Source organism: Arvicanthis niloticus, chromosome 11 (genome assembly GCF_011762505.2).
Source record: "Arvicanthis niloticus isolate mArvNil1 chromosome 11, mArvNil1.pat.X, whole genome shotgun sequence".
In the NCBI taxonomy this organism is placed as follows: domain Eukaryota; kingdom Metazoa; phylum Chordata; class Mammalia; order Rodentia; family Muridae; genus Arvicanthis; species Arvicanthis niloticus.
Window position 1 is genome coordinate 30,483,810 of NC_047668.1, and position 27,159 is coordinate 30,510,968.

Genomic DNA, 27,159 nt, shown 5'->3' on the forward strand with positions numbered 1-27,159 from the left:
TACCCGAAAGTGCAGCAAACATGAGGGCTGTGTACCCATGCTCGTGCTGATGGCAGTTCACATCAGCTCCATGTCGCAGAAGTAATTTGCACATATCAAGTTTTCCTTTATAGGCTGCATGCATTAAAGGAGTCATTCCATTCTTTAAAAGAAAGGAGAAATACATTAATTATGAACATTTCCATTTTAATAACTTATACACACAAACATAAATTAATAACATCATCTTTAAAAATCTACAAAGTATATTTTATTTCCTCTCTTAGATCTTACCTCAACTTCCAAGGAGAAAAAAAAAACACATTTTTTTAAACAGATGAGCAAATAGAAAGGATATGTTTAACCTCATAGACCATCAAACAAGTAGAGCAAAGATCAGAACCTAGACTGCCTAAGGTCCTCGTCTCCCCAACACGTGGGTCTCCTTAAGACACAAATGAACAAACAGGTATGCAAACAAAAGGAAACCAAAGATGAGAACCACACATTCAAGGCCTGCCTATGCTATAGCTAGGTAATTTAGTGAGGCCCAATCTTAAAATAAAAAGCTAAAAAAAGGGTTTAGAATGTAGCTTTGTGGTACAGTACTTGACTAACATGTGCAAGGCCCTAGGTCAACTTCCAGTACCAAACCAAAAACAAGAATTCTGAAACCATCCGAACACTTAGATAAAGGAAAGCTGAATGAGACATGGTGCATTCAGAATACACAATTATAAAGCTATTCAATGGGTGAAGATGGAGACAGTGAGACGGCTGGCTGGGGAAAAGTGTTTGCCACTACACCTGGCTTCCTGAGTGTGATCACCAGGACCCACTTAGTAGGAGAGAACCAAGTGCAAAAAGCTGTTCTTTGAGCACATGTGCCCGAACACATACAGATAGAGACACAAAATAAACAAATAAGATGAAGATTTTAAAACTTTTTAGAGGGGATAAAGAGATGGCTCAGAGATTAAGAGTGCTTGCTGCCCTTCCAGGGGATCTGAGCACACATCATATTCTCTAAACTGTTAGACTCTAGAACCAGAAGGTCCAGTGCTTTCTTCTGACCTCTGTACACACACATGCACACACACAAATAAAAATAAATTTAAAAATCTTAATGAATATATCTATGTGTAGTGAATTATAAACTCTCAGATTACTGCCTTTGAGAAAAAGCAGGTATGAGATATATTTACTACTGTGACATCATATCTTAAAACAAAGATCCCCAAATCACACACATATTTAATTGCACTATGATTTGATTACATATGATTACAAACATACTTGGCGATAGTTAAACTAGACTAAATTGGTTGGCCTCCACATCTGTTTGTCTTTACCTAATGAAGTAATAATATTACAGCATACACGTGGTTCTGTTATATCTCATATATGACCCATTCATGTCCTAAGGAAGGCATTTTCTCTTAGAGATTTTCAGTTTAGTATATCTTTAAAAAAAAAAATCTTGTAGTAACTTGCCTTCATCTTTCTCTTGGATAAGGACTACCCCAGAATGAATGACCTTTTGTATCTATGATGTTGCTGTTCACAGCTTTTCTTGATAGGCCTGATGCAGTCTTGGGCACAGGGTTGCTGTGTTGAAGGTCTGACGATAGCCCTTACTTAGCCTTACCTATCTTGAGAAGTTAAGCTACACATTTTTTTTTTTTTTTTCCTGAGACAGGGTTTCTCTGTGTAGTCCTGGCTGTCCTGGAACTCACTCTGTAGACCAGGCTGGCCTTGAACTCAGAAATCCGACTGCCTCTGCCTCCCAAGTGCTGGGATTAAAGGCGTGCGCCACCACCTCCCGGCTAAGCTACACATTTTTATTGCTATACTGTATTTGATTTGTTCCTGATAACTTCAGTTTGAAATTTATAATTAATAGGATATAGGATATATCATTCTATTTTTTTTAAGTAACAATGTTTCAAAAGTATAATTTAAAACAAAATTTACAAATTAAAACAAAGCTTCAACATCCAATAAAAATAAAGTAAAACTAGTTTACTTGATTCATTTTATCCCAAAGAATTTTCTTTCAATGATAAATAATGAAATGTAACTTTAATCCTATCAAAGGCAGAGGCAGAAGAATCTCTTCTGAGAGTTCCACACCAGCCAGGGCTACATAGTGAGACCCTGTTTCAAAAAAAAAAAAAAAAAGTAAAAGATATTTTTCTTTCTGTTAATGAAATCATAATATTACTTTATGAGGTGTGTGGTTTCAGTTGGAGATGGGTACTAAGATGGTTCAGCCCACAATCATAAATATTCTAGTCCTAAGTAAATGTGGTTCATTTGTTGTTTTGAACATCCATTCTTGAGATGTCCTTAAGCAAGCAATTCCTTCAGTAGATAATTTTGGCTTTTTATCAATTCTGTTAGATTTCTTGTCTTGCACTCAACAGGAAAGATTCTCTTTTCTCTCCCATGTTCCATTGCCCTTCCTTTGTACTTTGCCTTAAACCACCATCTTAGAGGGATGCTGACAATAGAATCGAGGCTGGGTCCTCTCGGGTGATTGTGTTAGTGCCAAATTAGTGGGAGTCATCAAAACTTCTTGGGACTAAGAAGAGGAAAACAAGAAGACGATACAATATGAAGTCTCCATTAATTGAGCGTTTATACAGTGAATACTCATCCTGGGTTTGATCTTCTGTTGCAAAACAACAATAACATGTACATATGTACACCTGTATATGTGTATGTGTACACACACATATACATGTCCATGTGGATTTAAGTCATGAAGCTAGGCAAGGAGCCATGAGAGGGGGAAGGTCCTCAAGGAAGAGGAGTGGGTAATAAAATATGTGAAAAAAAAATACTGGGAGTAAAAGAAGAGAAAAATTGGGGTGAGATGATCAACTAAAACAAATGATGTTTAAAATGTCAGACGCAAACCAAGTGTGTTATATGAGAATTAACACAACAGCAGCCCTTCTTAAAGAGAGAGACTTCATTCAGGTTTCCATCTTTCTGTTCTGTCCAGAACAGGAAGGCAATCCAGGAATCCTACCCTATAATGAGAGTTCATCCACAGAGAACAATATTGAAACCATGAAAGTTTGTCTGCAGACAATAATATTGAAACTGTACCACCATCTTGCCTTTAAAACAGAACCTCTCAATACAATGTGATAATCTGAAAAGCCCAAAGAAGATGTGCAAAACCTTTACGTCTTATGCTGAGAATGGTGCTGTTCTTCTGGTTGGCTGTTAGTCACTTCTGCCCATTTCCACCCCAGCCTCTCTTTATTTCCTTCTAATTTTAAAGTGTCATCTGTTGGGTTGTAGTGTGTGGGGGGTACTGTTAGGTTAGTGTGGGGGTCCGGCCTCTGTCTCGCCACAGGGCTAGGGCCTCTTATGGGGACAGAGGTGCTCAGGGTGGTTGCCCACTTGGCTTGGGTGGCCGGGTTGGTGGTCTCCATGACTGGGAATGCACAGTTTCTAGATGAAGACCTGCTCCACTGTTCCCCATGGCTGTCCCAAAGGAAAAAAAAAATAGTCCATTGTCTTAAGACATTTGTTGTCATGGGGAAAAATAGATGAACTCTATACCCTGGTATTTTCAGGGTGGGCCTGAGGTTAAATACCTTTTGCAAGGAGGAGGGTCTAGGAAGGAATGTTTAATTGGCTATGCCCTTTGGCCTTTAGGTATCTCATTAATATGGAAATCTTGAGGCTCAGCGGCCTGCAGTCATGCCCTCTACCTGTGGAGGGTCTAGTAGGTGTGATCCTACGTGACTGGAGGATCCCACTCTATGGAGGTCTTTGACCTTGTGTCAGGAGCCTGGAGTCTGGGAGCGTGGTGAAATGCATGCCATCCTTAGGATCACCTGGGGTCTCCAGCATTTTAGAGCCAGTGCTCAACCAGAAACCATGCTGTCCTTTCACAGTCCTACAATCATCTCCCTCTTTCTTTGTCTTTATTCTCCTGTTCTTTCTCTCTTAAGAGTAGCTACTTTAGCAAGATTGGATTTTAGGGGCCTAAACCAGGAAAGCCTCTTTCCAAAAGCATAAAGAGAACTTTACGCTAGGTGCTAGGTGTGTGGACCAGCTGTCTGTCACGCCCACATGGGATGTGTGCTTTGCTGGTATCATTATCCTAGGCTATTAGAATCCAAGAAAAGTTAGACTAGATCTTTGAAGCTCTGGATGTCATTCCTACTATCTTGTCTCTTAATTTCACTTTGTATCACTCAAATGTGGGACAGTGCAAAGGGGAATTATAAATTCCCAAAGCAAGGCAATGATTACCATGCATTATGTTGGTTCTAATGTTACACTTCATGATTCATGGAAAAAACCTGAAGTGATATTAACACACTACTACGTTGTAAGATAAAAGCTTCTACACTAGCCTTTCTAGTTGTTTCCATAGTATAACACTGTAAAACCATAATGACAACCCTTAAGATCAGGAGACAAATAACTCAAAACAGAACAGAACAAAACAAAACAGAATAGTATAACTTACATAATCTATTAGTATATAAAAGAAAATATTTCCTCATTTTGTAAAATATGATAAAGGCCTGCTCCAGGGCAGCCAGTGCTGCATAATACGACCTTGTCTCAAAAACAAAAACCAACAACAACAAAAGTTATTTGAAGGCAAACACCTTTAATTACATAACTGTTACCCAGAGCTTGGGGAACCAAAACAAGAGGAATAACAATTCAAAGGGTGCCCTAGACCCTAGACTACATAGAATTAAGACCCTATTTCAAAAACAAAGCAAAAAAAAAAAAAAAAAGAAAGGAAGGAAGAAAAGAGAAAAGAGAGAAAGAAAGAAAGAAAGAAAGAAAGAAGGAAGGAAGGAAGGAAGGAAGGAAGGAAGGAAAGAAAGAAAGAAAGAAAGAAAGAAAGAAAGAAAGAAAGAAAGAGAGAGGAGGGAAAGAGAGAGAGGGAGAGAAAGAAAGAAAGAATGAATGAAAGAAAGAAAGAAAGAAAGAAAGGAAGAAAGGAAGAGAGAGAGAGATGAAGAAGGGAGGGGAAAAGGAAGAAGAAGACTCCTACAATTTGAGCTTAATTTGTACTTATTTGGTTGCTCATAAGATCAATCAAGTTTTCATTGTCTCTAATCTTGGTTTGAGTAGTATAATCTGAGTATAACAAAGGCTACAAAACAACTTCCATTGAAAAATTTTATATTATCCATTTTGGGGTGTGTATACATGGTGTGTGTGTGTGTGTGTGTGTGTATTCACATGTGTGCAGATACAAGTGTGCTTGCCTATGTGGAAGCCAGGAGTTGATGTCAAGTGTCTTACTCTATTGCTTCCCACCTTATTTTTAAGCAGAGTCTCTCCACCAACCCTGGAGTTCACTGTCTTGGCTAGACTGCCTGCTGGCCAGTGAGATCCAGGGATCCCTTGATTCTACCACCCCATTCCTACACCCATGCTGGGATTACAGGTTTGGACTGCCATGCCTGGTTTTCACATCTGCACTGGAAATCTGAATTCACATCCTCAGGTTTACGTGACAAGCATTTGACCTACTGAGAAATGTCCCCAATGTCTAGGTTACTCATTCTCCCAGGAAGTAAAATGATATATTAATTTTACCTCATCCAAGCAGTTGACGTGAACATTCTTACTAGACAACAGTGTTCCAGCTTCTTGGACGGTACCTTTAAAAGAAAAAGAAGAAAAGTAGTGAAATGTGAGGTCGTCTCTGTTGGGAATTGGTTCTAATGCTGTCTTAATTCGGCTCCCAAAGCTGTTCTTTCAGACCTGAGGATCCCTGCCCCACCCACCCCCAGCTGGCTTCAATTGGAAATAAAGAATTGCTGTACAGCCAATGGCTGGGCAGGGAGATGGAGTTGGGACTTTTAGATTGCAAGAAAGAGACTGAGGGATAGAGAAAGGGGAGGAGAATCATCATGGCTCAGAGGCAAAGAGATCAGATTTGAGAGCTGCAATAGAGAAATCATCCAGCAATGTAGGTGGGAAGGGAAAGCAGCCCTATTTGGGGGGTGAGGGGGGCACCTGACCTGAAGGTAACAGCACAGCAAAGATAAAATATAAATTTAGACGGTATTAAGCCAGGAATACCAGAGGGGAGTGTTTGCTAGCATAGGGGAAGTTTAGGAGTGCCTAGCTATTGATCTAGTCAAGGCATTTCAAAGTTAGCTGGTGCGTGCGTGTGTGTGTGTGTGTGTGTGTGTGTGTGTGTGTGTGTGCCCATGTGCGTGTGCGTTTTTTCATTTGTGAATCCAGAGCTCTTGGGCTGGTGCAGTGAGCACAAACATACAACCTGCAGGAGCCAGAGCAGATCAACTAATTCAATGTTACTCATCTCTCACTAGACATGGAGGAAGAGTCTACTGATGAGGCAATATACTTTAAAGGACTATCTGAAAAGCCAAGACTAGCTAGGCTGGGTTCTAAGACATAGAGCACACAGTCACAAGCATTCCTCCAGAGAAACAGTTTTATACAAACTAGCATAATTCCATCTTATTTTTACTTCCATTGACCTTAAAGTATATTACCTTGGCCCCATTTTCCTTTTGGCAGTCATATCATAACCACTCGGCATAGGAGTTAAGGCCAAAACAAATCCTAAAAGCCACCTAATCCAAATCACCATCCCAAACGGACAATCACATCTGTGTAATGCTTGGAATTCAAGATGCACTCAGTATCCTATCCATTTGTCAGCCCTGGGTCTGGTAACTGATGGCACGTTTTAACAAAATGCTTGGTTTGTAAACTGATAGGTAAGACCTACCTACAAAGTCTGTTACTACGGAGAAGTACTCTCTGGTCAGGATTCAGTCTCCTGTGCTATGAGGGATCGTATTACAATTGAAAACTCAGTTCTCTGCAAAATTTGGAAGTGAGCTGTAACTGGGTCAGAATGAGCAGGTTTTTTCCGGTTTTGTGTGTGCAACATGACAGAGAGCGGCTGCAGGAGGTCAGGTCAGTATTGTCACCAGTACTCCACAACAGCCGCATGCTCTGCCAAACAACTTCTGGCTTGATTAGGAAGCAAACGATGAAAGTGAATGTCCTCAGAGTGCCAGGGAGATAGATATGCCTCAAAACAAGAGAAAAAACAGGAGCACCCTGAACCTGAGAGAGAGGAGAAGTGGAGTGTAGACTAAAGACCAGCATGCTCCTTTCCCCTATAGGATTTGAAGGCAAGCCCCTCAAAGGCTTCTCCCACCAGTGCAGGAGAAGCAACGATGCCAATGCCACTGGGTGTGTTGGGAAAATGTCAACAGAACGATCTACAGGCCCCTGGCTCCATAAATACTGTGGGTTTTTTTTTTTTGTTTTTTTTTTTTTTCCTTCCTGCCACTGACCTCCCTGTGAGAGGCATTAGTAATCATTGCCTAAGTGGCTGAGGAAAAGCAGGAATTTGATGTAGCACATGCCAGGCGGTTCCATGCACAAGACAGACCCTATCTCAAAAGAGGGAGACAATGTTCCTGATAATGACACCTAAGGCTGTCCTCTGACCTCCACCCAAATGAACGCACACCTATATACCTACAATTCTACACAACTACACACACACACACACACACACACACACACACAAAACGTGGAAGCTTTGGAGTATATAAGCAACTTCTACTTTCAACTTCAGCCACACCTGTGGCTTCTCATCAGAGCCTTTCTCGAACAGCCGCAAGGAAATTTGGGAAGAAAAAGTCCTTCATTCCATTTGTACTTGGAGAAGATGCTTCAGTAGAACCACATTCTCCACTGAGAGAGCTCATGGAACGCATTTCCTTTCTGGCCAGAAGATGTTTATAGTGTTCAAGAAAACTACGGGGATGGTGAGCAGATCAAAGCCTGCCACATGTTAAGGACAGGACTGGGATTACAATCATAAACATTTGGATTGCATTAGAGAACAGGCCGTTAATTCTGTAAAATGTTTGCCCAGAGGCCAACACCCTAAAGAGAAGGTTCTGGGCATGCTGTAAACCATAGGGTAGGGGATGCTTTCTCCTGATCCTGCTTATCTCTTACTTAGTAGTCCCAAGACTTTATCAATGACAGCAGAGGTACAGACAATCCCCAACCCCTGCCAACACACACACACACACACACACACACACACACACACACACATCAAGCCATTCTCCAGCAGACATCAACGAGATGTCTTCCTCGGGTCTGACAGCTCATAGGATTCACATTAACACCTAACTCACATTTACCCATTAATTATAATAGGTATAGATCAGCAGCTCTCAACCTGTGGGTCATGATCTGTTTTGGGGTCGGGGTCGGGGATCAGACGATATCAGATATCCTGCATACCAGATATTTACATTGTGAGTCATAGCAGTAGCAAAAGTTATGTCATGGAGCAGCCGCAAAAATAAATTTATGTCTCATCTCAATAAAAAATTAATATGCAAAATAAATAAATACATAAATTTATGGTTGGGATTACCATAACATGAGGAACTGTGTTAAAGCGTCACAGCTTTAAACAAACTCAGGTTATTGAGTTTGCTCAGAAAGACTCTTTCACACTAAGGTATTTGTGTGGCCCACAGTGTCTTCATTTTCAAAGAAAAATATACAGATATAAATTGCTATCATCACATATAAAACTTTAAAATATTTATGAGCAGACAATTAGAGGCTGGAAAGACAATCCATTAGTTAAGAGACCACACTGCTCTTGCAAAGGTCTGGAATTCAGTTCCCATCACCCATTGCATCCGCATGGCTCCCAACCAACTATAACTTCAGCTTCAAGCAATCTGATACCCTCTGGACTCCAAGAGTACCTGCATTTTCCAACAAAAATACACATACTCATAAAATATTTGAAATTTATTTAAAGGTGGGTTTAGTTTAATAATAATATAAAAATAAATATATTTATTGTTATACATTACAATATATGCAATATATTACATGTATTATAAAAATAAATATAAATATATTAAACATAAAAATAATAATAAAAATATTTTAAAAATCTTCTCCCCTCTTTTTTATTGGATATTTTATATATTTACATTTCAAATGTTATCCTCTTTCCCGGTTTCCCCTCCAGAAAGCCTCCTCCCATGCCCCTTCCCCCTGCCTCTATGAGGGTGCTCCCCCTCCCACCCAACCACTCCCACCTCACCACCCTGGCATTCCCCTACACTGGGGAATTAATCAAGTCTTCACAGCACCAAGGGCCTCCCCTCCCACTGATGCTAGATAGGGCCATCCTCTGCTACATATGTAGCTGGAGCCATGGGTCCCTCCATGTGTACTCTTTGGTTGGTGGTTTAGTCCCTGGGAGCTCTGGGGGGGTCTAGCTGGTTAATACTGTTCTTCCTATGGGGTTGCAAACCCCTTCAGTTCCTTCAGTCCTTTCTCTAACTCCTCCATTGGAAACCCAGTGCTCAGTCCAATGGTTGGCTGTAAGCATCCACCTCTGTATTTGTCAGACTCTGGTAGAGCCTCTCAGGAGACAGCTATATCAGGCTCCTGTCAGCATGCATTGGCATCCACCATAGTGTCTGGGTTTGGTGTCTATATATGGGATGGATCCCCAGGTGGGCAGTCTCTAGATGGCCTTTCCTTTAGTCTCTACTCCACACTTTGTCCCCATATTTCCCTTAGACAGGAGCCCTTCTGGGTTAAGAATTGGGAGATGAGTGGGTGGCCCCATTCACCAACTGGGGACCTTGCCTAACCTCTGGATATGATCTCTACAGGTTCTCTCTCCCCTTTGTTGGGCATTTTAACTAATCTCATCCTTGTTGGATCCTGGGAGCCTCTTGCTTTCCTGGCATCTGGAACTTGCTGGTGGCTACCCTCAGTTCCCCATCCCCCATTGCTATATACCTCCGTTCAAATTCCTGACCCTCTGTATATCATCCTAGTCTCCTCTCATACCTGATCCTGCCCCCTTTCCCCTCTCCCACCCTCTACCTCCTATGAGTATTTCATCTCCCCTTCTAAGAAGGACTGAAGCATCTACACTTTGGTTTTCCTTCTTCTTGAGCTTTATATGGTCTGTGAATTGTATCGTGGGTATTCTGAGCTTTGGGGCTAATTTCCACTTATCAGTGAATGCATACCATGTGTGTTCTTTTGTGACTGGGTTACCTCACTCAGAATGATATTTTCTAGTTCCATCCATTTGCCTAAGAATTTCATGAAGTTACTGTTTTTAATAGCTGAGTAGTACGCTATTGTGTAAATGTACCACATTTTCTGTATTTTTAAAATCTTTTTAAAAGTCTACTATATCTACTATAACTTGTGTTTTAAAACAGTAGATTTCTGCAAGGTTTCTAGAAGTTCTCACATTCCAGTTTCCTTCTCTATGAAGAGGAGATATTTGCCAATAACACAGGCAGCAGAAGTTACTAGCTCACTTGGTCCTTGCAACAATGCTGGGGTCAGGACTCTTATACCATTTTCCACCAGAGACCCTGACATAGAAAAAGTAACTTGCAGAAATTCACACCACATGGAAATGGAGGTGGCGGTGTTACAAACTAGACTGATATAGTATCCTACTTAGCTTTCTATTGCTCAGATAAAAGAACATGCCGAAAAGCAAGAAGTAACACTCCATCATGCAGAAGTCATCTGGGCAGAAACTCCAGACTGGTACCTGGAGGTAGGAACTAAAAGACAGACCATGGAGAGGTGCTGCTCACTGGCTTGCTCCCCATGGCTCGACCTGCTTTCTTAAAGAATCCAGGACCAACTGTCTACCTGTGGCACAGGGTAGGCAGGGTTCTCTCTTATCGATCATTGATCCAGAAGATGCTGGCACAGACTTGCCTCAAGTAACTTATTGGAGATATTTTCTCAGTCGAGGCTTCTTTTCCTAGATGACTCTAGCTTGTGTCAAATTCACACATGTGCACACACACACACACACACACACACACAACCTAACTCTGACACATAGTTAATGACCATTCCACGATACTTCATACTACAATTCAGAGAAAACAAAACAAACACCCAACTTTAGCTGTTCTAGATGAAACGAATGAGAACATGCCAAATGTCCTCAAAATGGCATTTCAGTGTTGTCTTATCTTCTCTGATCTCCCAGTATTTTCTGAGAGCAATAAAGGCTCAGACACCTGGATATGACAAGAATGGATCACTAAGTAAATTCACCTTGTATCTTTATTCATAGGCTTGGGGGGAACTAAACCAACGAAAACCAGCACCTGTGCACTCACAAACCTTGAGCATGAGGTGACCTAAGAAATGCAAGAGATGAGCACACTCAGTCTGTTTGATACAACCTTAGAATGAACCCTGTGTACATGTCCAAGTACATCCAAGAACTCATACCTCCCCTTTCACGCACATAGTTTTTGTCAGCTGGCCTGGTTAAAAATCAGGATTCCCGTTTCCTGGTGGATTGTGCATTGAAATCTGTCCTCTCTTAATTTTGATTGGTACAATAGGCATGCAGCTGGGACTCCTGTCACTAAACTAAATCCTATGCCTACTAAAGGGAGAAACTAACCTAGAGACAAGACAGAAAGCCAGGACTCACTGACGGCCATGCAGTTCACAAAATAAAAATCCAACTCAGAGCTCTGAGATTTCCAGCAAATATTGATTATCCTGAGAATCTAGGCATGACTGATTTAGAAGTGAGATCAGTTCCTAGTCGCCTGTTGAGTTTAAACCCGACATTGTTTTCTTATACTCTTTAGACACATGGACATTCATCTGTGATTCTAGATGAGTTTGACTAAATAGAAAACTGTAAACCCAGGAGCTCTGTTTAAAATGTCCAGCTTCTCTGTCATTCGAGGGTAAATGTTTAAAATTTTAATTTAAAGCATCCACATTAGTCATGCTCACAGGCCTCACATCCTCATCTCAGCAAAGTGACAGTACACAGTACACGTGGTCACGCTGATGTCACCTGCCAGGTAACGGGGATGCGGCCAGGGACTCATCTGGGACATCCACACTCAGTGACTGGTGGGGGAAACATGGCTTCTGGTTGGCTTCCTTCCTACAGGCTGCACAGAAGAGGAAGGACTCGAATCCACAAAGTGGAAAGGAAAGCACCAAGGAGCTCAACAAGATCGCTTGAGGTCTAACATCCGACCAAGGTCAGTCACGTCTCGCCCATCTCCTAGCCTTCCTGTGGGTTCCTGCGACGGCCTGGGCTACAGGAAGCCAGCCACAGAAGGCCTGGAAGCGGAAAGCTCAAGGAGGAACGTGCAGACCGAGTTCTGTGCCCTTATAAAGAACCCCTGTTGCTGAATGCTCCCTCCACCCCCAGCAGGGGCGGGGATCTGCAAGGGATCCAGATCCTTAGGCCTCCGGAAGTCGAAAGGGCCCTATATACACCCGCCTAGGAGCCTAGAACTACCAGGCCACTGTGGTCTCGACTGACTACGGTCAAAACATTCAAGAAGCTGGCAAGCATGCACACGCAAACACAGGCGCCCAGGGCCGCGTGTGACAGTCTAAGATGTGTACTGTCAGTCGGTAGATTTCCAAAAAGCTGATTTAGAGGTCTAAGGTCGGCAACCTAGATCTGATCGCAATGCTCTGCCTCCATCTCCCCGCCCCTGCAATCTGTCCCCAGACAGAGACAGAAAGGCTTTTTTTTTTTTTTTCCGGATTGCAAGTTGCCCAAGGTCCTCCGGGCCTGAGGCGCGCTCCAGGTTCCTCAACGCCCTGCGACCAGGTGTGCAGCGCCCAGATACCAGCCCTGCACCCGTACCTTTCCCGATCACTTCCAGCAGTTCCTTTTCCTCCTGGGTCAGCTCGCCTTTCTTTATGTGACCCATGGTTCCCGCCAGCTTGACGCTTATTCTATTTCTTTGGAAAGGTTTTTTAAAAACGAGAGACGTGTGTGCGTCGTGGAAGACCGCCACAGCAAGGCAACTCGAGGCTGGAGCAGCTGCCCAGGGAAGTGGCACACTCGCTAGGATCTCGCGGCTGGGGGCTGGCGGGTACGGCGAGCTTGAGCGAGCCGGGCTGGCCTTCTCCACAAGTCCCGCCCCCGTGCCTCATTGGCCCGGTCGGGAGGAGGAGCTGCAAGAGGCAGCAAGAGACTCCAATTGGAGCAACCTACGAGGTCCAAACCAAAAGAAGAAAATCGGAAGGGGGTTCAATACATCTTCTAGGTTTCCTACCCTCATGATAACCTATTAAGGGACACAGGGACACAGGTTTCCTTGAGTTCTACATATAGCACTTCTCTGCCTGGTAGCGACTTCTGTAGGCACGTGCCGAGGCATTAGGATGCAGCTAGACGGGCTGCAGTGCCCCTAAGAGTGGCGCGGTTCCGGCGGGGGGCGGGGCCGGGGCGGGGCCGGCGCGGGAGGCGGAGCTACGCCGGGTTCCGTGTGTCTGTGTCAATGTGTCTGTCCTTCACTCCTCCATTGTCTGCCTCAGCCGCTGCTGCCGCCACTGCTGCTGCAGGATCTGCCGCAGCCACCAGTCTCGCGCGTCGTCGCTCCCTCCTTGGACAGGTAAGAGGTGGCCAGGTGGGGTGGCGGGAGCCTGAGGGTTGAGGGAGCCACTACTGTCTCCAAGCCAAGGGCTCCCACTGGGCTGGAGCTGGCGTGGAGGAAGCATGTGCCACCTGGGGCGGTTGCTTTCCTCTTCGTAGGGGAGCTTCCTCGCCGCGCCATCATCCATGCACATACCGTGTATTAGTGCCTCTCGAGCAAGACCTAGACTTCGCTACGTTTGGCAGCCCCAAGAGCTCCGGGGACCGCGGGCGGGCCGTGAGCTGGCCACGCGGTGAAAGTGTCGGGTGCACATGGTCTCGTGCGTGGCGATCCCCGGGGAGGCCCGCTACCGGGAGGTGAGGGGAACACCCCATGATCAGCGAGATTGGGAGAGGCTCGGAGAAGGTAATTTTCTTTTTGCAAACCTCGTCCTCCCCACCACTTGTCTGTCATCTCTTGGCCTCTGTGGAAGCCATGGAACCTGGATCTGTGGTGTTCGTTAAGCATATCTAGAAGCGATTTATGCTTGTACTGATACTTCGTTGGGGTGTGAGGGTTTTTTTTTGCTCTGAGAGAGTTGCCTGTCTTTATAACTCAGGTTTGGGGATTTATGGAACCAGGGAGGGGAGGCCGGAGAGGGCGGGGATTAAATTGGTGTTGCTGTCTATATATAGCCTTAGATTAGCTTCTTAATCCAGCCTTCATTCAACTCTGGTTTGGATCCTGAAGCGTCCACCGTAGGTAGATAAGGGGTGAATAAAGTGTGTACCTTTCTGTGCCTCCGATGCAAGGTACGCTTACGAAAATATGCAATCATTCCTCCAAGGTGCTTATCTGTAGCGTTCTACAGCGTCAATCACTGCTTCTTCAAAAATGACTGTTTTACTGTTGTTTCTCAACAGACTAGTATTGATGTTTCCGTGAGGACGCAATTGTGCTAGGGAGGAATACTTGAATAATTATGTAGGTGGTTTTTATTAAGTATCTCCAGGACCGCTCTTAAATTCCACGATGCCAAAAATAATGTGAGATGCCTTTTCCTCTGGATCTCTACTTCATTTTGCTCAAAGCGTCTGCTAGCACTCCGAAGAGACCCAGGGATGGTGTTCCCTATCTCTTGTCTTTAACCACAATCTTTTCTAAACTCCTACTGCCCATCCCCCAACAGCCACAGACGGACAGAGCTTCAGCTTGGGGAGGGAGGAGCAGATTCTCACATGAAAATGGTTGGTAATTATTCATCTCAATGTACAACAAAGAAACTTTTGTTTGATGATGCTTTAAAAATGATGTAGCTGTCCAAACAAGCAGTGGGGCTTATGAGAGTGACCAGTGTTGTGTAACACATAACGCTACTGCCACTGCAATTAATGTGCCAGAGGTAGCCACAGACCTAAGAAAATGCCTGAGAGTAACCTCACCATGTGACTACACATCATTTCAGCAGATGCAGAGACAGAATTGGGTACTTAACTGCCAGGATTTCCATCTCTTGTGCCAAATCTGGGCCATGGTTACTTGAAGGTCACACCTGTTTGTCTCACTGGGATTGTCAGTTCCTCGACCGATAGAAACATTGGGCTGTGTTTTAAACACCTGGTGGGCATTTAGTCTTCTGAATGCATGGCTTTAATTTCGAGTTGATGATATTTAAGGACAGTGGAAAAGATCCTCCTAGAAGTGCAAGTGAATCTTATGTTCAGTTTGAATTTTGGGACCAGATGTCTAATGGCGAGTGTTCAGAAGGGTTTCAATCATGGCATAAATATTTAATGTCAAAATTAGATTAGTTAATGAGCTTATTGAAATGTGTTCTCATTTAAAAAAAACTATTGATAATGAAATAACTATTCATTTTGACTATCTAATCTGTCCTGGATATTGTGCCAGATACTGTGCATAGGATTATTTTAACCATTGTTACTATAGACCAGGAATTAGCCAGTATTATCTTCATTTATGAAAATAGGAACAGAAACTAAAAGAGGTTAATTTGCCTACAACCCCACAGTTGGGAAGTATGAAATCTGGAATTAGATCCTTTCTGATTTGTCTGTAAGAACCTTTCTTGGGATATGGTATGGTGGTGCACACCTTTAATCTCAGCATTCTAGAAGCAAAGGCAAGCAGATCTTTCTATGGAACTGGTTCTAGGCTAGACAGGGTTATGTTACATGGTAAAACCCTGTCTCAGAGATTAAAAATAAAATAAATTAAGATGCAGCTGAACTGAATGGGGGTGGGGAAAGAAATAAGAAGGAAGAACATGACTGTTTCTATGTATACTATCTGTTGAAAGTCCAGCATAGACATGACCCACAGCCACGTAAGGAGAGGACAGAGAAGGGAACCAGGTATGTCAGCCAAGAGGGAAAAAGGTGAAAGAAACAGGTAACCAACATGGCTGGATTATATAGGTAAGAACCTCTGAGGGAAGGGCAGCCCAGCCCTTGTGCTGGAGAGTTCATGTAGATAGGGTATGCCAGTCAAACCCTGTAACAGGGTAAGGACTGAGGGATGATGGGAGAACCTGGCCTTGGTATGTCAAATAAGCACCTCAGCCATTTGTCCCAGGGTTTGAGACTTAACACAAACCTTTACTCTTGGTGCTAAGTGGGCATCCTACTGCCTGGCTATTTCATAAGATGTTTATGTGATTCAGCATGCCATAGGTACAAGCCTCCATCCCACCTCTTTCCCTGGCCTCTTCTCTTTTACCCGCAGCCTTCTTTAGCTGGATTTGTGTGGTTTATGTGTCTATTTTTATGTTGTTTTTCTTTTTACAAAAAAAAATCATATTATATACTAACACACACACACACACACACACACACACACACACACGATAGTCTCCCTTGTTTCTGTCTTCACCTTTAAATCTTTTTAGAAATCACTACTCTTTGAAATGTCACATGTGTCCTGTTACCTCTCCCTCTGCTACCTGTTTCCTTGGGTGTCTGCTTTGGATTCCTAAACTTTCTCTTCACCTCTTCCCACCCGGCTATTTCAAGGAGCTCTCTGTTGGGTAAACACCAAACACAATCACCTTTTCACTGGCCACTGAGTAAGGCTCCAACCTGTGGTCCCAGCAGGCATTTCCAGTCAGCCGGCTCCTCCCACTCTCTACCCTAAGGTCACCATAGGCTGCTTCCCTAACCTGCCAGTAATTTCCACCCTTTGTTCCTCTTTTTCTCTTCCTGGAATTCTCTGCCTTTCCTGACCACCCCTTCTCTCCTCCTCTCTTGTTTGGAATTCGTCTTCTTTCAAGATAACCAACCGCTTTTCTCCAGCTTGCGTGGTATCTTTCACCTTGTCCGGTGAGGGGCGTACAGACCTCCCAAATAGTTACAGAGACATACAGTCTTTGCACAGGCAAGACACTGACAGATGACATGGCTGCTGGTACCCTTATGTCAACCTCTAAATTATATTATGGAAACCAGCCACACACCCCCCCACCCCCCATCGACCTTCAAATTAACACCATTGTTTCCGTATTCCTTCTGAATTATTTTTTTAACGTTATTTTTTATTTTATTTTATTTTTTGGTGGTTTTTTCGAGACAGGGTTTCTCTGTGTAGTCCCGGCTATCCTGGAACTCACTCTGTAGACCAGGCTGGCCTTGAACTCAGAAATCCGCCTGCCTCTGCCTCCCAAGTGCTGGGATTAAAGGCGTGCGCCACCACTGCCCAGCTCCTTCTAAATTCTTAATCATACCCTATTACAATTTTAAATAATTGTTTGGACCTCTTTTTCTTCTCAACTATAAACTCACCAGGTCAACTGTCTCCGAGCTTCTGAAGATACAGGCTCATATCTCGCAATTAGTAGGGGTTGACTACATGCTGAGTTGAATTCATTTGATCTCTAAGTTATTTTAGGTGGATTTGTTTCCCTAGTTGACTAATCCTTCCTGGCAGTGTGAAATGATGTGGCACTAAACACACATAGCCATAACCAAGGGCAAGAAGTCTTGAGACATTTGAAGTCTCTGGGCTTCTTGACACTCCAGGACTACCAGCTAAGAAGAAAAAAAAAAAAAAAAAAAAAAAAAAAACTTCTCACAAGTTTAGCATGCCATTCTTGGTTCCTTCTTTCAAGCCCCTGGTCTTTCCCTGTCTGCTTAAAGGTAGTACTTTGCAGGGTTATTGACAACTAGTTTTGAGTATTTTATCTGACACAGAGATTTTTTTCCCCTCCTTGGTATTTGAACTCCTTGGAAATTAGGTACATTTCTTGATTGACTGGAAATTTAATGCTATTACATTTAATTACATTTAATTATATTAACTTCTTAAACTGATGTAGTGTGCTTCAGTTTTAAAAGATCCCTTATTCAGAATTATGTTCTGAACTGTTTAGGAAGAAAATGGTGTGCAGTTCGTTGTGCTATATCTGTGACTTCAGTGTGGGGGACTTAGTGGACACACAAAAGAGACAAGACTGTTGTTATTGGTTGAAGGTATTTGACAACTTCATTAAGTATCCTTACTTTTGAAGATGTTTGAAAACATCTTGTTGGCTGTCCCTTTTAAAACTGACAAAGTTATCTGCAGACAAGTCTGAAGAAAGATACATTTAGTTTATCCGAGAAAAATCAAGATGTGAACTCAGTGCAGATACTGATTTTTCTTCTTCATCTTCTAAGCCAACTAAGAACTCAATTCCAAAAAAGGCCTGGCAGAAGCGTTGGGAGCTGTGTCAGGTTTGCTAACTGTTCAGAGCAGTATCAGCACTGCTAGGAGAAGCTTATTAATTCAGGAAAGCTGGGACCAGGGTCAGGACAGGGTATGTTCCTAGGTTCTTACCCTTGGCTTAACTGAGTGCTTCCATGGACACTTGCTTCCTGATCCTTCCAACTTCATACTTTGTGATTCTTGATGTTGACAATTTTTCTGCTCATTGGGGGAGCATTTAACAATCATGGGGCACTAAGTTGGCTCTCCCGTATTGTCAAAAAAATTTTTTTCTCTTTTATATTTTTGGAACTATTGAATATTATTTTAACATTGCTTTTGTAACTTTGAGGGATTTTTAGAAAGCGTTTTATTAACATGGAATCTACCAATGAGGACAAGCTGCGTACAGTTACCCTTCTCATTCTTAGCCGTCTTCTGGAATCTGTTTATTGGGGACAGATCTCTCCAGCAAGTGTCTTTTGGGAGGTTAGGTGCCAAGTGGAATGATTTGGCCTGTTCTAAATTTGGCATGTGTTGAGTAAAGAGTGCCAGAAATGTGCAGATAGATAGTCCGATTTGTAAGCTGTCTCCTTTGAAAATCAAACTTGAGGTGGATTACTGACTGGCCATTCTGTATTCAGTGCCAAAGATACGATACGGGGTTGTCATTATTCTTCGCCGATTTTCAGTCTTAGCTCTTTTCTTGGATTTTTGTTTGTTTGTTTAGGTCAGGAACAGAGAAATATATAATGATAGAGATAAGAATAGTGCCTCACTTTAATATCAAGAAAAGAATAGCCATTTGGCTAGCTTTAATTCTGTTAATTCTATAAACAGTAGTAATATTTGACAGTGATAAGAGAATCAGCGTGCACAAGGACAAGATGGCAGTTTTCCCTTCTTTCCAACTTATTTTTATATTAGAGGAGAACACAACATCTTTGTTTGTTTGTTTGGTTGTTTTTTTATTTTTATTTATTTATTTATTTATTTATTTTTTGGAGACCGATTCTCTATGTAGCTCTGGCTATCTTGGAACTCAGGCTGGTCTGGAATTAACAGAGATCTACCTGCCTCTGCTGGGTTTAAAGGAGTGTACCACCACACCCATTCCAGAGCCAGACTTTTTAGAAGACAGTTGTTAGATATACAGCTGTTTAGGAAATCTGAAGAAAAGCCCTGGAGGTGAAGGGCCGCAAGGACTTATACCACAGTCCTGATTACTGTGGTATTTACAGATTTTTTTTTTTTTTTTTTTTTTTGATATTCTTCTGCCATCCTTGTCTTCACATATAGTTATAAAAAAGGATGTTAACTCTTTAATCTGTAAAGTTTCCTAGACCTCTCATTTCTAAGCGGGAGGTTTGGGGGAGGGGGGTGTTGCAGGGGAAGCAAGGCCTATGTTTCTTTCCCTCAGATTATAAGATAATAAGGTGGGGCTTTTATAAACAGGAAAGATAAAAGAGAACCTGCAGTTGAATGGTGGCAAGGAAACTGCTGGCTTGAGAAGGATGTCACAGAATAGGTTTGGGAGTATGAAGATTGTTTCCATTCCATTCTTACAGGAAATACTTGAAAATTGGTTCCCAAATAGTACAGAAATCGTGGAGCCATATATTTCCCAATATCTGAATATCCCCAAGAGGTAATATAGTTAGGTCCTTTCCCTAAAGATACATGGACATTTTCCTTAATAAAAGTCTATAGAGAATCGTTTGCCATTTTGATAGTGACATGCTAATTCAATATACCCAAGGGCTGACATTACACTTTAAATTAATATTTACGTTCTACACTGCCCAGCTCTAAACTGTAAAGTCTATGGGGCCAATAATGGCAAAGCTTCTTTCAGGAATCATAAATATTTTTCTAAGACATGTGACAACTGGGCTCTTTGGCCAGGATTCTAATGGAGACAGTGGACTTGTTCCATCTGTGTAGGCTCCAGAGGGACAAGAATCTTTCTGCGATATCACCAATGTTAAAATGAAATGTGTGACTCTACAAGATTTATCTGAGGGGTCCTTGAAAACCTAGGTTTAGGAATAGGGTTTTCAAAATATCCCATTCCTTCTGCATGTTAAACATGAGTTAAAAAGTTAAAGAAAAAACAATCCCACACAATTATTCAAACATTAGCCCAGCTACTGCTCAAGTGAAGGATACAGAGTATTTTGATACATTAGTTGCCACCAGGGCCTCTGCTTTGCTAAAATGATTACAATTTAGTAAATAGGGACAAAGCTGCACCTGCTGACAAGGGAACATCAGGAACTTTGTCTGCTTTTGTCCTTTTGCGCCCCTCAGACCTGACATATTAGGTAAACAAATGAATGATTGACCACACAGCTGAACCACATTAAAGTCCAAGGTGGGGAAAGGGGTGGGTATCAATCAGAGATAGAGCTCCAACCCTTTGCACTAAGGAAAGAAAAAGAAACAATTTGTAACACTGTACCAGTTTGGATATTTGGTTGTTGATACTTAATAGCCACTGGAGAGACTGTATGTGTTAAGAGCTTGTGCCTTTGTGAAGGATGCTGGCCCAGTTCCCAACACCCAAATGGTGTAACTCCAATTCCAGTGGATGCATCATCCTCATCTGACCTTCATGGATATTAGGCACGCTTGTGGTGTACATACATATACATATACATATACATATACATATATAGGCAAAACCATCACAAATCAAATGTAAAAAGAAAAAAAACCCAAAATTTAAGATACATGTTTGTTTCCTTTAGAGTTGAGTTCATTGCCTGATCACCAATAAAACTGTATTGGTGAATACAGTACCTTGTCACTGGTGTGCTGTACCCTGTGTCCATTGAATACTAGTCCAGGCTTTGGCAGTTCTGCCTAGCCTGTGCTTTCACTGTCTAAAGCATATGCATGGGTGTATGTGTGTGTGTTTAGCCTTCAACTAAAGCTTCATGTGCTAGGCAGGCTTGGGCAGGTCCTTGTCCCAGATGATAGGGTAGGAGTTTCTAGGTTGAAAGAAGTAATAACTGAGCAAATGTTTGGATTCATTCCACCACCATCTTTGACCTTCCTGAAGGCTCATTACCGTGATGTTGGCATTTCCTGCTCCAGCACACAGTAGCCTCCTCCTTGAGTTAAAACCCTCCAAGTAGTGGAATCAGGACTCTTACTGTGCTGGCTCAACCTCTGATTCTGCGCTTGGACCAGAAGCACAAACACACCCGTGAGGGGTGTGTTTCTCCGCATTTATGAATTGATATCTGGGTATGGGACATTCTGTTCTTTGCGATCCTCATCTCCTGGTTTTCTTCAACTCAGGAGGCCTTTGTTGCACAATCAGTAAGCTTCATACATCTAAGTGGAGCAGAGAGATCATGTATTAAAGTCATTTTTCACCTGGGTGTGGTGGTATAAACCTTTAATCCCAACATTGCAGAGGCAGAGACAGGTTTTTTTGTTTTTTGTTTTTTTAAATAAAACCATTCTGTTTGACATGGTGAAGTTCAGAGAAGCCAGAAAGATATATGTTTAGTCTCATACTCTGGGACAAATGGCTGAAGTGCCTATTTAACTTAGCAAAGTGGACCTGGCCACCAAGTTCTACCAGCATTCCTTAGTCCTTTCAGTTACAAGGTATGAATAGCATGGCCTTCCCTATATAATCTAGTGGTTTTTAGGACATGCCTCAGTCTTTTAATCCAAGCTACCCTTCTTGGTCAGCGGTTCCTCTCTTCACCACCCCTGCTCTCCTGATATGGCTCAGAGTCATGTCCACTCTGGACTCCCAGATGTCTCTGTGTTCTCCCTTTTAGCTACAATAAACGTTTTCTTTCACCATACCTCTGAGGAGTTGTATTCTTTTCCTTTTTTTCTTTCTTTCTTTCTTTCTTTCTTTCTTTCTTTCTTTCTTTCTTTCTTTCTTTTTCATCAATATATATATATATAGAGAGGGGGGTCAGGGGAACCCTGCCTCAAAAAAAAATAGTCATCTTTCTTAAGATGACGTTAGCTGGGTGTGGAGGAGCACTTTCTCAGCAAGCATGGGGACCTGAATCTGAATCTCAAGCACCTACATTAAAAATAGCTGAGTATGGGCGCCTATGCCTGTAACCTCAGAACCAGAGAGAGCAGAGACAGGTGGATTCTGAGAGCTTGCTGACCAACCAGTCTAGCTGAACTGGCAAGCTTCCGATGCAGTGAGAGATGCTATCTCAAGGCAATACTGCAGACAGCGATAGAGAAGGACACCTGCAGCCTGCTCTGGGCCCCACAGACTCAAGTGCATGCACCACACAGACATGCACACCCCGTTCTCCTGTACTCAAGTGCAAGATCTGCTCAGCTATCTAACCAGGAAGTAACACTTTTCTAAAGAAAGGAACATTGAAAGTGATTACAAACTAACATTTGCCTTACTTAATGACCATGAAATTCTCATGTATAAAAATATTAATATTTTTATAGAGGGATCCATATGGTAATTTTTTGTTGTTGTTGTTTTTATTTTATTTTATTTTATTTTATTTTATTTTGGTTTTTCGAGACAGGGTTTCTCTGTGTAGCCCTGGCTGTCCTGAAACTCACTCTGTAGACCAGGCTGGCCTTGAACTCAGAAATCCGCCTGCCTCTGCCTCCCAAGTGCTGGGATTAAAGGTGTGTGCCACCACCGCCCGGCCATACGGTAATGTTAAAGCATCAAAATTATTATTTCTCTAGCGCATAGGGTCAGAATAAGGAAGGTTGAGATGTGAACTTGAGTTTTTATTCTGTGCCTTTTTTATTAAAGGGTTTATTCATTTACTATGTATACAGTGTTCTGGCTGCATGTAGGCCTACACACCAGAAGAGAGCTCCAAATCTCATTATAGATGGTTATGAACCACCATGTGGTTGCTGGGAATTGAACTCAGGACCTCTGGAAGAGCAGCCAGTGCTCTTCATGACTGAGCTATCTCTCCAGGCTCTGTTCCGTGCTTTTTTGTACTGGGTTAGTTTGGTGGTATTTAGCTCTAGCCATAGTATTGCTTAACAGTATTAAAAAATACTACTGGCAAGCCATATTTTTTTTCTAACCTTAAAACTACAAAATGCCTTATAAGTTTGAGGATGTCTTCCCTCTGCAGCAGTGGCTAGTACTGAATTGTAATGTGAAGTACTAAATTAGACTTTTCGAAGAAAAACAATGGTAGAATTTACCACTGAGTTAGGTCACTTAATTCCAAGTCCTGATGACTGTATTTGTTAAGGAGCTAGAGAGATGGCTTAGCTTGCTGCTTTTACAGAAGACCAAGTGAGTCCTAGTACCTACCCATGTAAGGTGCTTTACAGTCATATTAAAGTTCAGGTCTGGGGGATCTGATTCCTCTCTGGCCTCCACAGCATCTCTACACAGGTACCTCACTTGCATGTATCACATAAACTTTGAAGACATTATCTTAAAGGAGGGGAATTTGGAAGTCTATGAAAATGATTTGAGGGTGCTGGAGAGGCTTGGCTGGGGAGGAGATGTGGCCTTGTTGGAGGAAGTGTGTCATTGAGGATGGGCTTTGAGGTTTCCAAAGCTCATAGGGTGTGTGTGTCTCTGTCTCTCTCTCTCTGTCTGTCTCTCTCTCTCTCTCTGTCTCTGTCTCTCTCTCTCTCTCTCTCTGTCTCTCTCTCTCTGTCTCTGTCTCTGTCTCTGTCTCCTGCCTGTGGATCAGTATGTAAAGCTCTCAGCTACTGCTCCAGTGCCATTCCTGTCTGTTCGTCCCACAGTAATATTGAACTAACCCTCCACAATTATAAGCAAGCCCATTCTGTAATCCCAGAATTTGGGAAGTAGAGGCAAGTAGATTGCTATGAGTTTAAGGACTACATTAAATTCATTAAATTTTATTGTTGCCCTGTGTTCTACAGGAAATGTCTTATTCTCCTAAAGAAAAAAATATTTAATTATATTTATTTATTTGTTATTTAGTGTGCATGTGTGTATGTGTGCTGTGGGTACATGCATGCTACTATGTATGTGTGGACATCGGAGGACAATGTGTGTGGTCCTTTCACACCGTGTTTAAGTTCTGAGGATTGACACCGGCTATTGTGGTTGGCAGCAAGTGGCTTTATCCATGGAACCATCTCAGTAAGCCATTATCTTACTCTTTAGAAATATACACTGAAGTAACAGATTGAGGCAAAAAAAGAAAAAAAAGTATATATAAACTATTTTCAAATCATTCAGAAATAAAGATTATATACACACAGAGGTATGGAGGAAAAAGCAAACATGGGAGGCAATAGATTGTTTAAGGAAGCTTGGAAAGAGAAATGATTCAAGAAGCGGAACTCCTAATTCGGCGTTTTCAGGAACTGCTTAGAAACCTACACGCCACCAAGAAAGATAACATGGCCTTCTAGATTCCTCAGAATATGCTCAACTGCAAGAAATAACTCAGGTGTTCTGACATATTCAAGAAAAACTTAAACACCTATTGACATGAATGTTCCTAATACAGATTTATATGTATTTGTATATATAAATTGAAATATACATATATTCTTGTATTTGACTGTCCTTGCACAACCAGGAAACCCATTGTTCTGTATGGATTTAAAAAAATAATTAACACAACAATATATGTTTAATTACAAAATGTTATATAGTTAGCCTGTTAGTGAGCCCATATTCCAAAATGTACCCATCAAAATAACATCTCCCCTTATTAAGGGATAGACTATAAATTAAATAGACAATGACACCATTAACTACCATCTCCCCTTAAAAAGATTTGTATTTGTTGTCTGAGTGTTTAGCCTGCATGTCACCTTGTGCCACTTGCATACAGTGCCTGTTGGGCCAGAAGGAATCAGATCCTCTGGAACTGGAGTTATAGCTGTTTGGAGAGGCACCATGTGGATGCTAGGAACTGGATCTGAAGAGTGGCAAGTGCTTTACCAGCTAAGCCTCTCCAGCACCGTCAAATCCCTTTAATAGACTTCCAAATTCCCCCTTTGAAATACTGTCTTCAGTTTATGTGATACATGCAGGTGAGCCACCTGTGTACAGATACCATGGAGGCCAGAGAGGGATCAGATCCCCTGGTACTCATGTTAATGATGCTAGTACTCATAACCTCTGAGACATCTCTTCAGCCCTTGCCTCTTCCTACTTCTCTCCTCAAATCTCAAAGAGGTCTTCTGCCCTCTTTCCTGAATAGCACAGGATATTAAATTATCAGTATGGGAAAAATATACAAGTATTACAGATGTAACTAACATTTTTGCAATAGATTTGAGCACATTAATAATAATGATGTCTCATTAAAGAAAGGAATCAAATCCCCTTGGTGTCATTTGACCAAGAGGGAACCCAGATTTAAATTCTCTGCCTCACTCTGTCTCTTCCATCATCCTGTCTGTCTGTTGCATGCGTCTGAATCAATACCTGCCAGAAGGCTGGCCTCAGAATCTATCTGTCCCTAACAAAGGGCTTTGTTCTCTTTTTATTGGACAGCACAGAAAGCATCACATGAGGAAGGAATGAGGGATACTTTCCAGAAATCTTTAACAGAGTTTTACAAGGAAGGTATTAAGTCACTGATTCTAACTAACCCCAACTGACCCAACTAACAACCAATATTATAAACATCATTGTTTATCAAGTAATATCTGTATGTCCCATCTGACATTTATGGTTGATATTCATTTTTATGAAGCCATTTTTTCAGCTCTTTGCTGTTTCTAGCAAATGGTTGTACACATACACACACACAATCTGGGTCAGGGGCATGAGAGAGGACACAATGTATAGAAGCGCTTAGCTAAGTATTAGCTTAGGTTATAAAAATTGATTACAGGGAAATCCAAGGCAAGCTAAGGTTGGTTGTTATGTTCCTTGAAGGCAAGATAAACAAACAGGCTGAGTCCACATAGGCCAGCAGTCTTAAGTGACCCTAAGGTGTATTATTAAATCTGGGTGTGAGGTCCAGAAAAAAATTCTAGTCTCTTAGAATGTAAGATATTTTCATCATAATTCATTGCCACAACTACCAAATGGCCCAGCTATTCCACTCCTGGGCATATACCCAGATCTCAGATTAGCCCTAACTACCTCTCCCAGTATGTATCCCTCATTATGGGGAACAGCCTGTTCCCACCACCTTCTCAGGCCTTGAAAGTGTCTCTTCAACAAAAACAACTTTCCTGTGACGTCTTGCTGGAAAACACAAAAGGTTGGTTCTTGGACCCCAAACCTGGAGGTGTCCACTTTTATAAGAATAGAAACTGGGTAGAGGAAGACAAGCTTGGAGAACAGGAGAAGAACAGAGGGAAAGGACACATGCTGGCTTTCTTGGAGCCATCTGCAGAAGGCAGCATCTCCAGTTGCCCCAAGGGGAGCCTCCCTCAGCAACAGGAAGCTGTCTTATGTATAGATGTAGGCAGGAAGAGGGCCACAGATAAACTCTGGTGATAAAGGGAGGTGGAGTAGCTGATTGCACAGCAGAAAGGGAGTCCTCATGTCCCAAGAGGTTCCCTTTTACTGGCTGTTTCCCTGCCATTCTTTCTGCTGTTCTGGCTGGGACAGGAAAGGCCCTAGTCCCCAGGTATAGTTTACCCAGGTGGCTTCACAATGATAATGCCCACAGTCACCTGTCACCTCACACAGGGGTGGCCTTACTGTTGCTAATTCCATACCTTCTTCCTAGATGTCAGTCTTGTGGAAAAGTAGAAGGCCAACCCAGTTCTATAAAGGACCCTGGGCAAGTCATGCCTAGAAGCCTGGTTCTCTATAGACCAATTTATGAGAGCCAAGTTTCATAGACATAACCAGGGTTCCAGGAGCCTCATGTTTCGCCTGAGTAAAATCCACTTTTTCATTCTGATGGACTTGGCCACATGCAAAACATGCACTGAAGACTTAGTCTTAACCAGCAAGACAGTTCAGTGGGTAAGGGTGCCTGGCACCAAGCCTGGCTACCCGAGTGTGATCCTTAGAACCCATCTGGGCAAGAGATAGAACTGATTCCAGCAAGTTGTAAGCAGGGAGTGGGAAAGATCACCCTCCCCAGGGAAGAGCATACCA

At 42.4% G+C, this 27,159-nt stretch overlaps 2 protein-coding genes across 2 annotated transcripts in view; one reads left to right on the forward strand and one right to left on the reverse strand.

The window, feature by feature from the left end:
• The window catches only part of Ankmy2 (ankyrin repeat and MYND domain containing 2), a 37,085-nt gene extending 24,099 nt beyond the window's left edge, over positions 1-12,986 (reverse strand). Inside the window, exons 1-3 of the mRNA XM_034514315.2 lie at positions 12,701-12,986; positions 5,572-5,636; positions 4-142 (exon numbers count right to left, since the gene is read on the reverse strand). Of these exons, the coding sequence (XP_034370206.1) occupies positions 4-142; positions 5,572-5,636; positions 12,701-12,767 (271 nt within the window). The 5' untranslated portion in view covers positions 12,768-12,986. The remainder of the gene's footprint in view (positions 1-3; positions 143-5,571; positions 5,637-12,700) is intronic.
• Positions 12,987-13,297: 311 nt separating this feature from the next.
• Positions 13,298-27,159, forward strand: part of Bzw2 (basic leucine zipper and W2 domains 2) — a 56,552-nt gene continuing 42,690 nt past the window's right edge. The window contains 1 exon segment of the mRNA XM_034514500.2: positions 13,298-13,454. The gene's annotated coding sequence lies outside the window, so the exon portion shown is untranslated.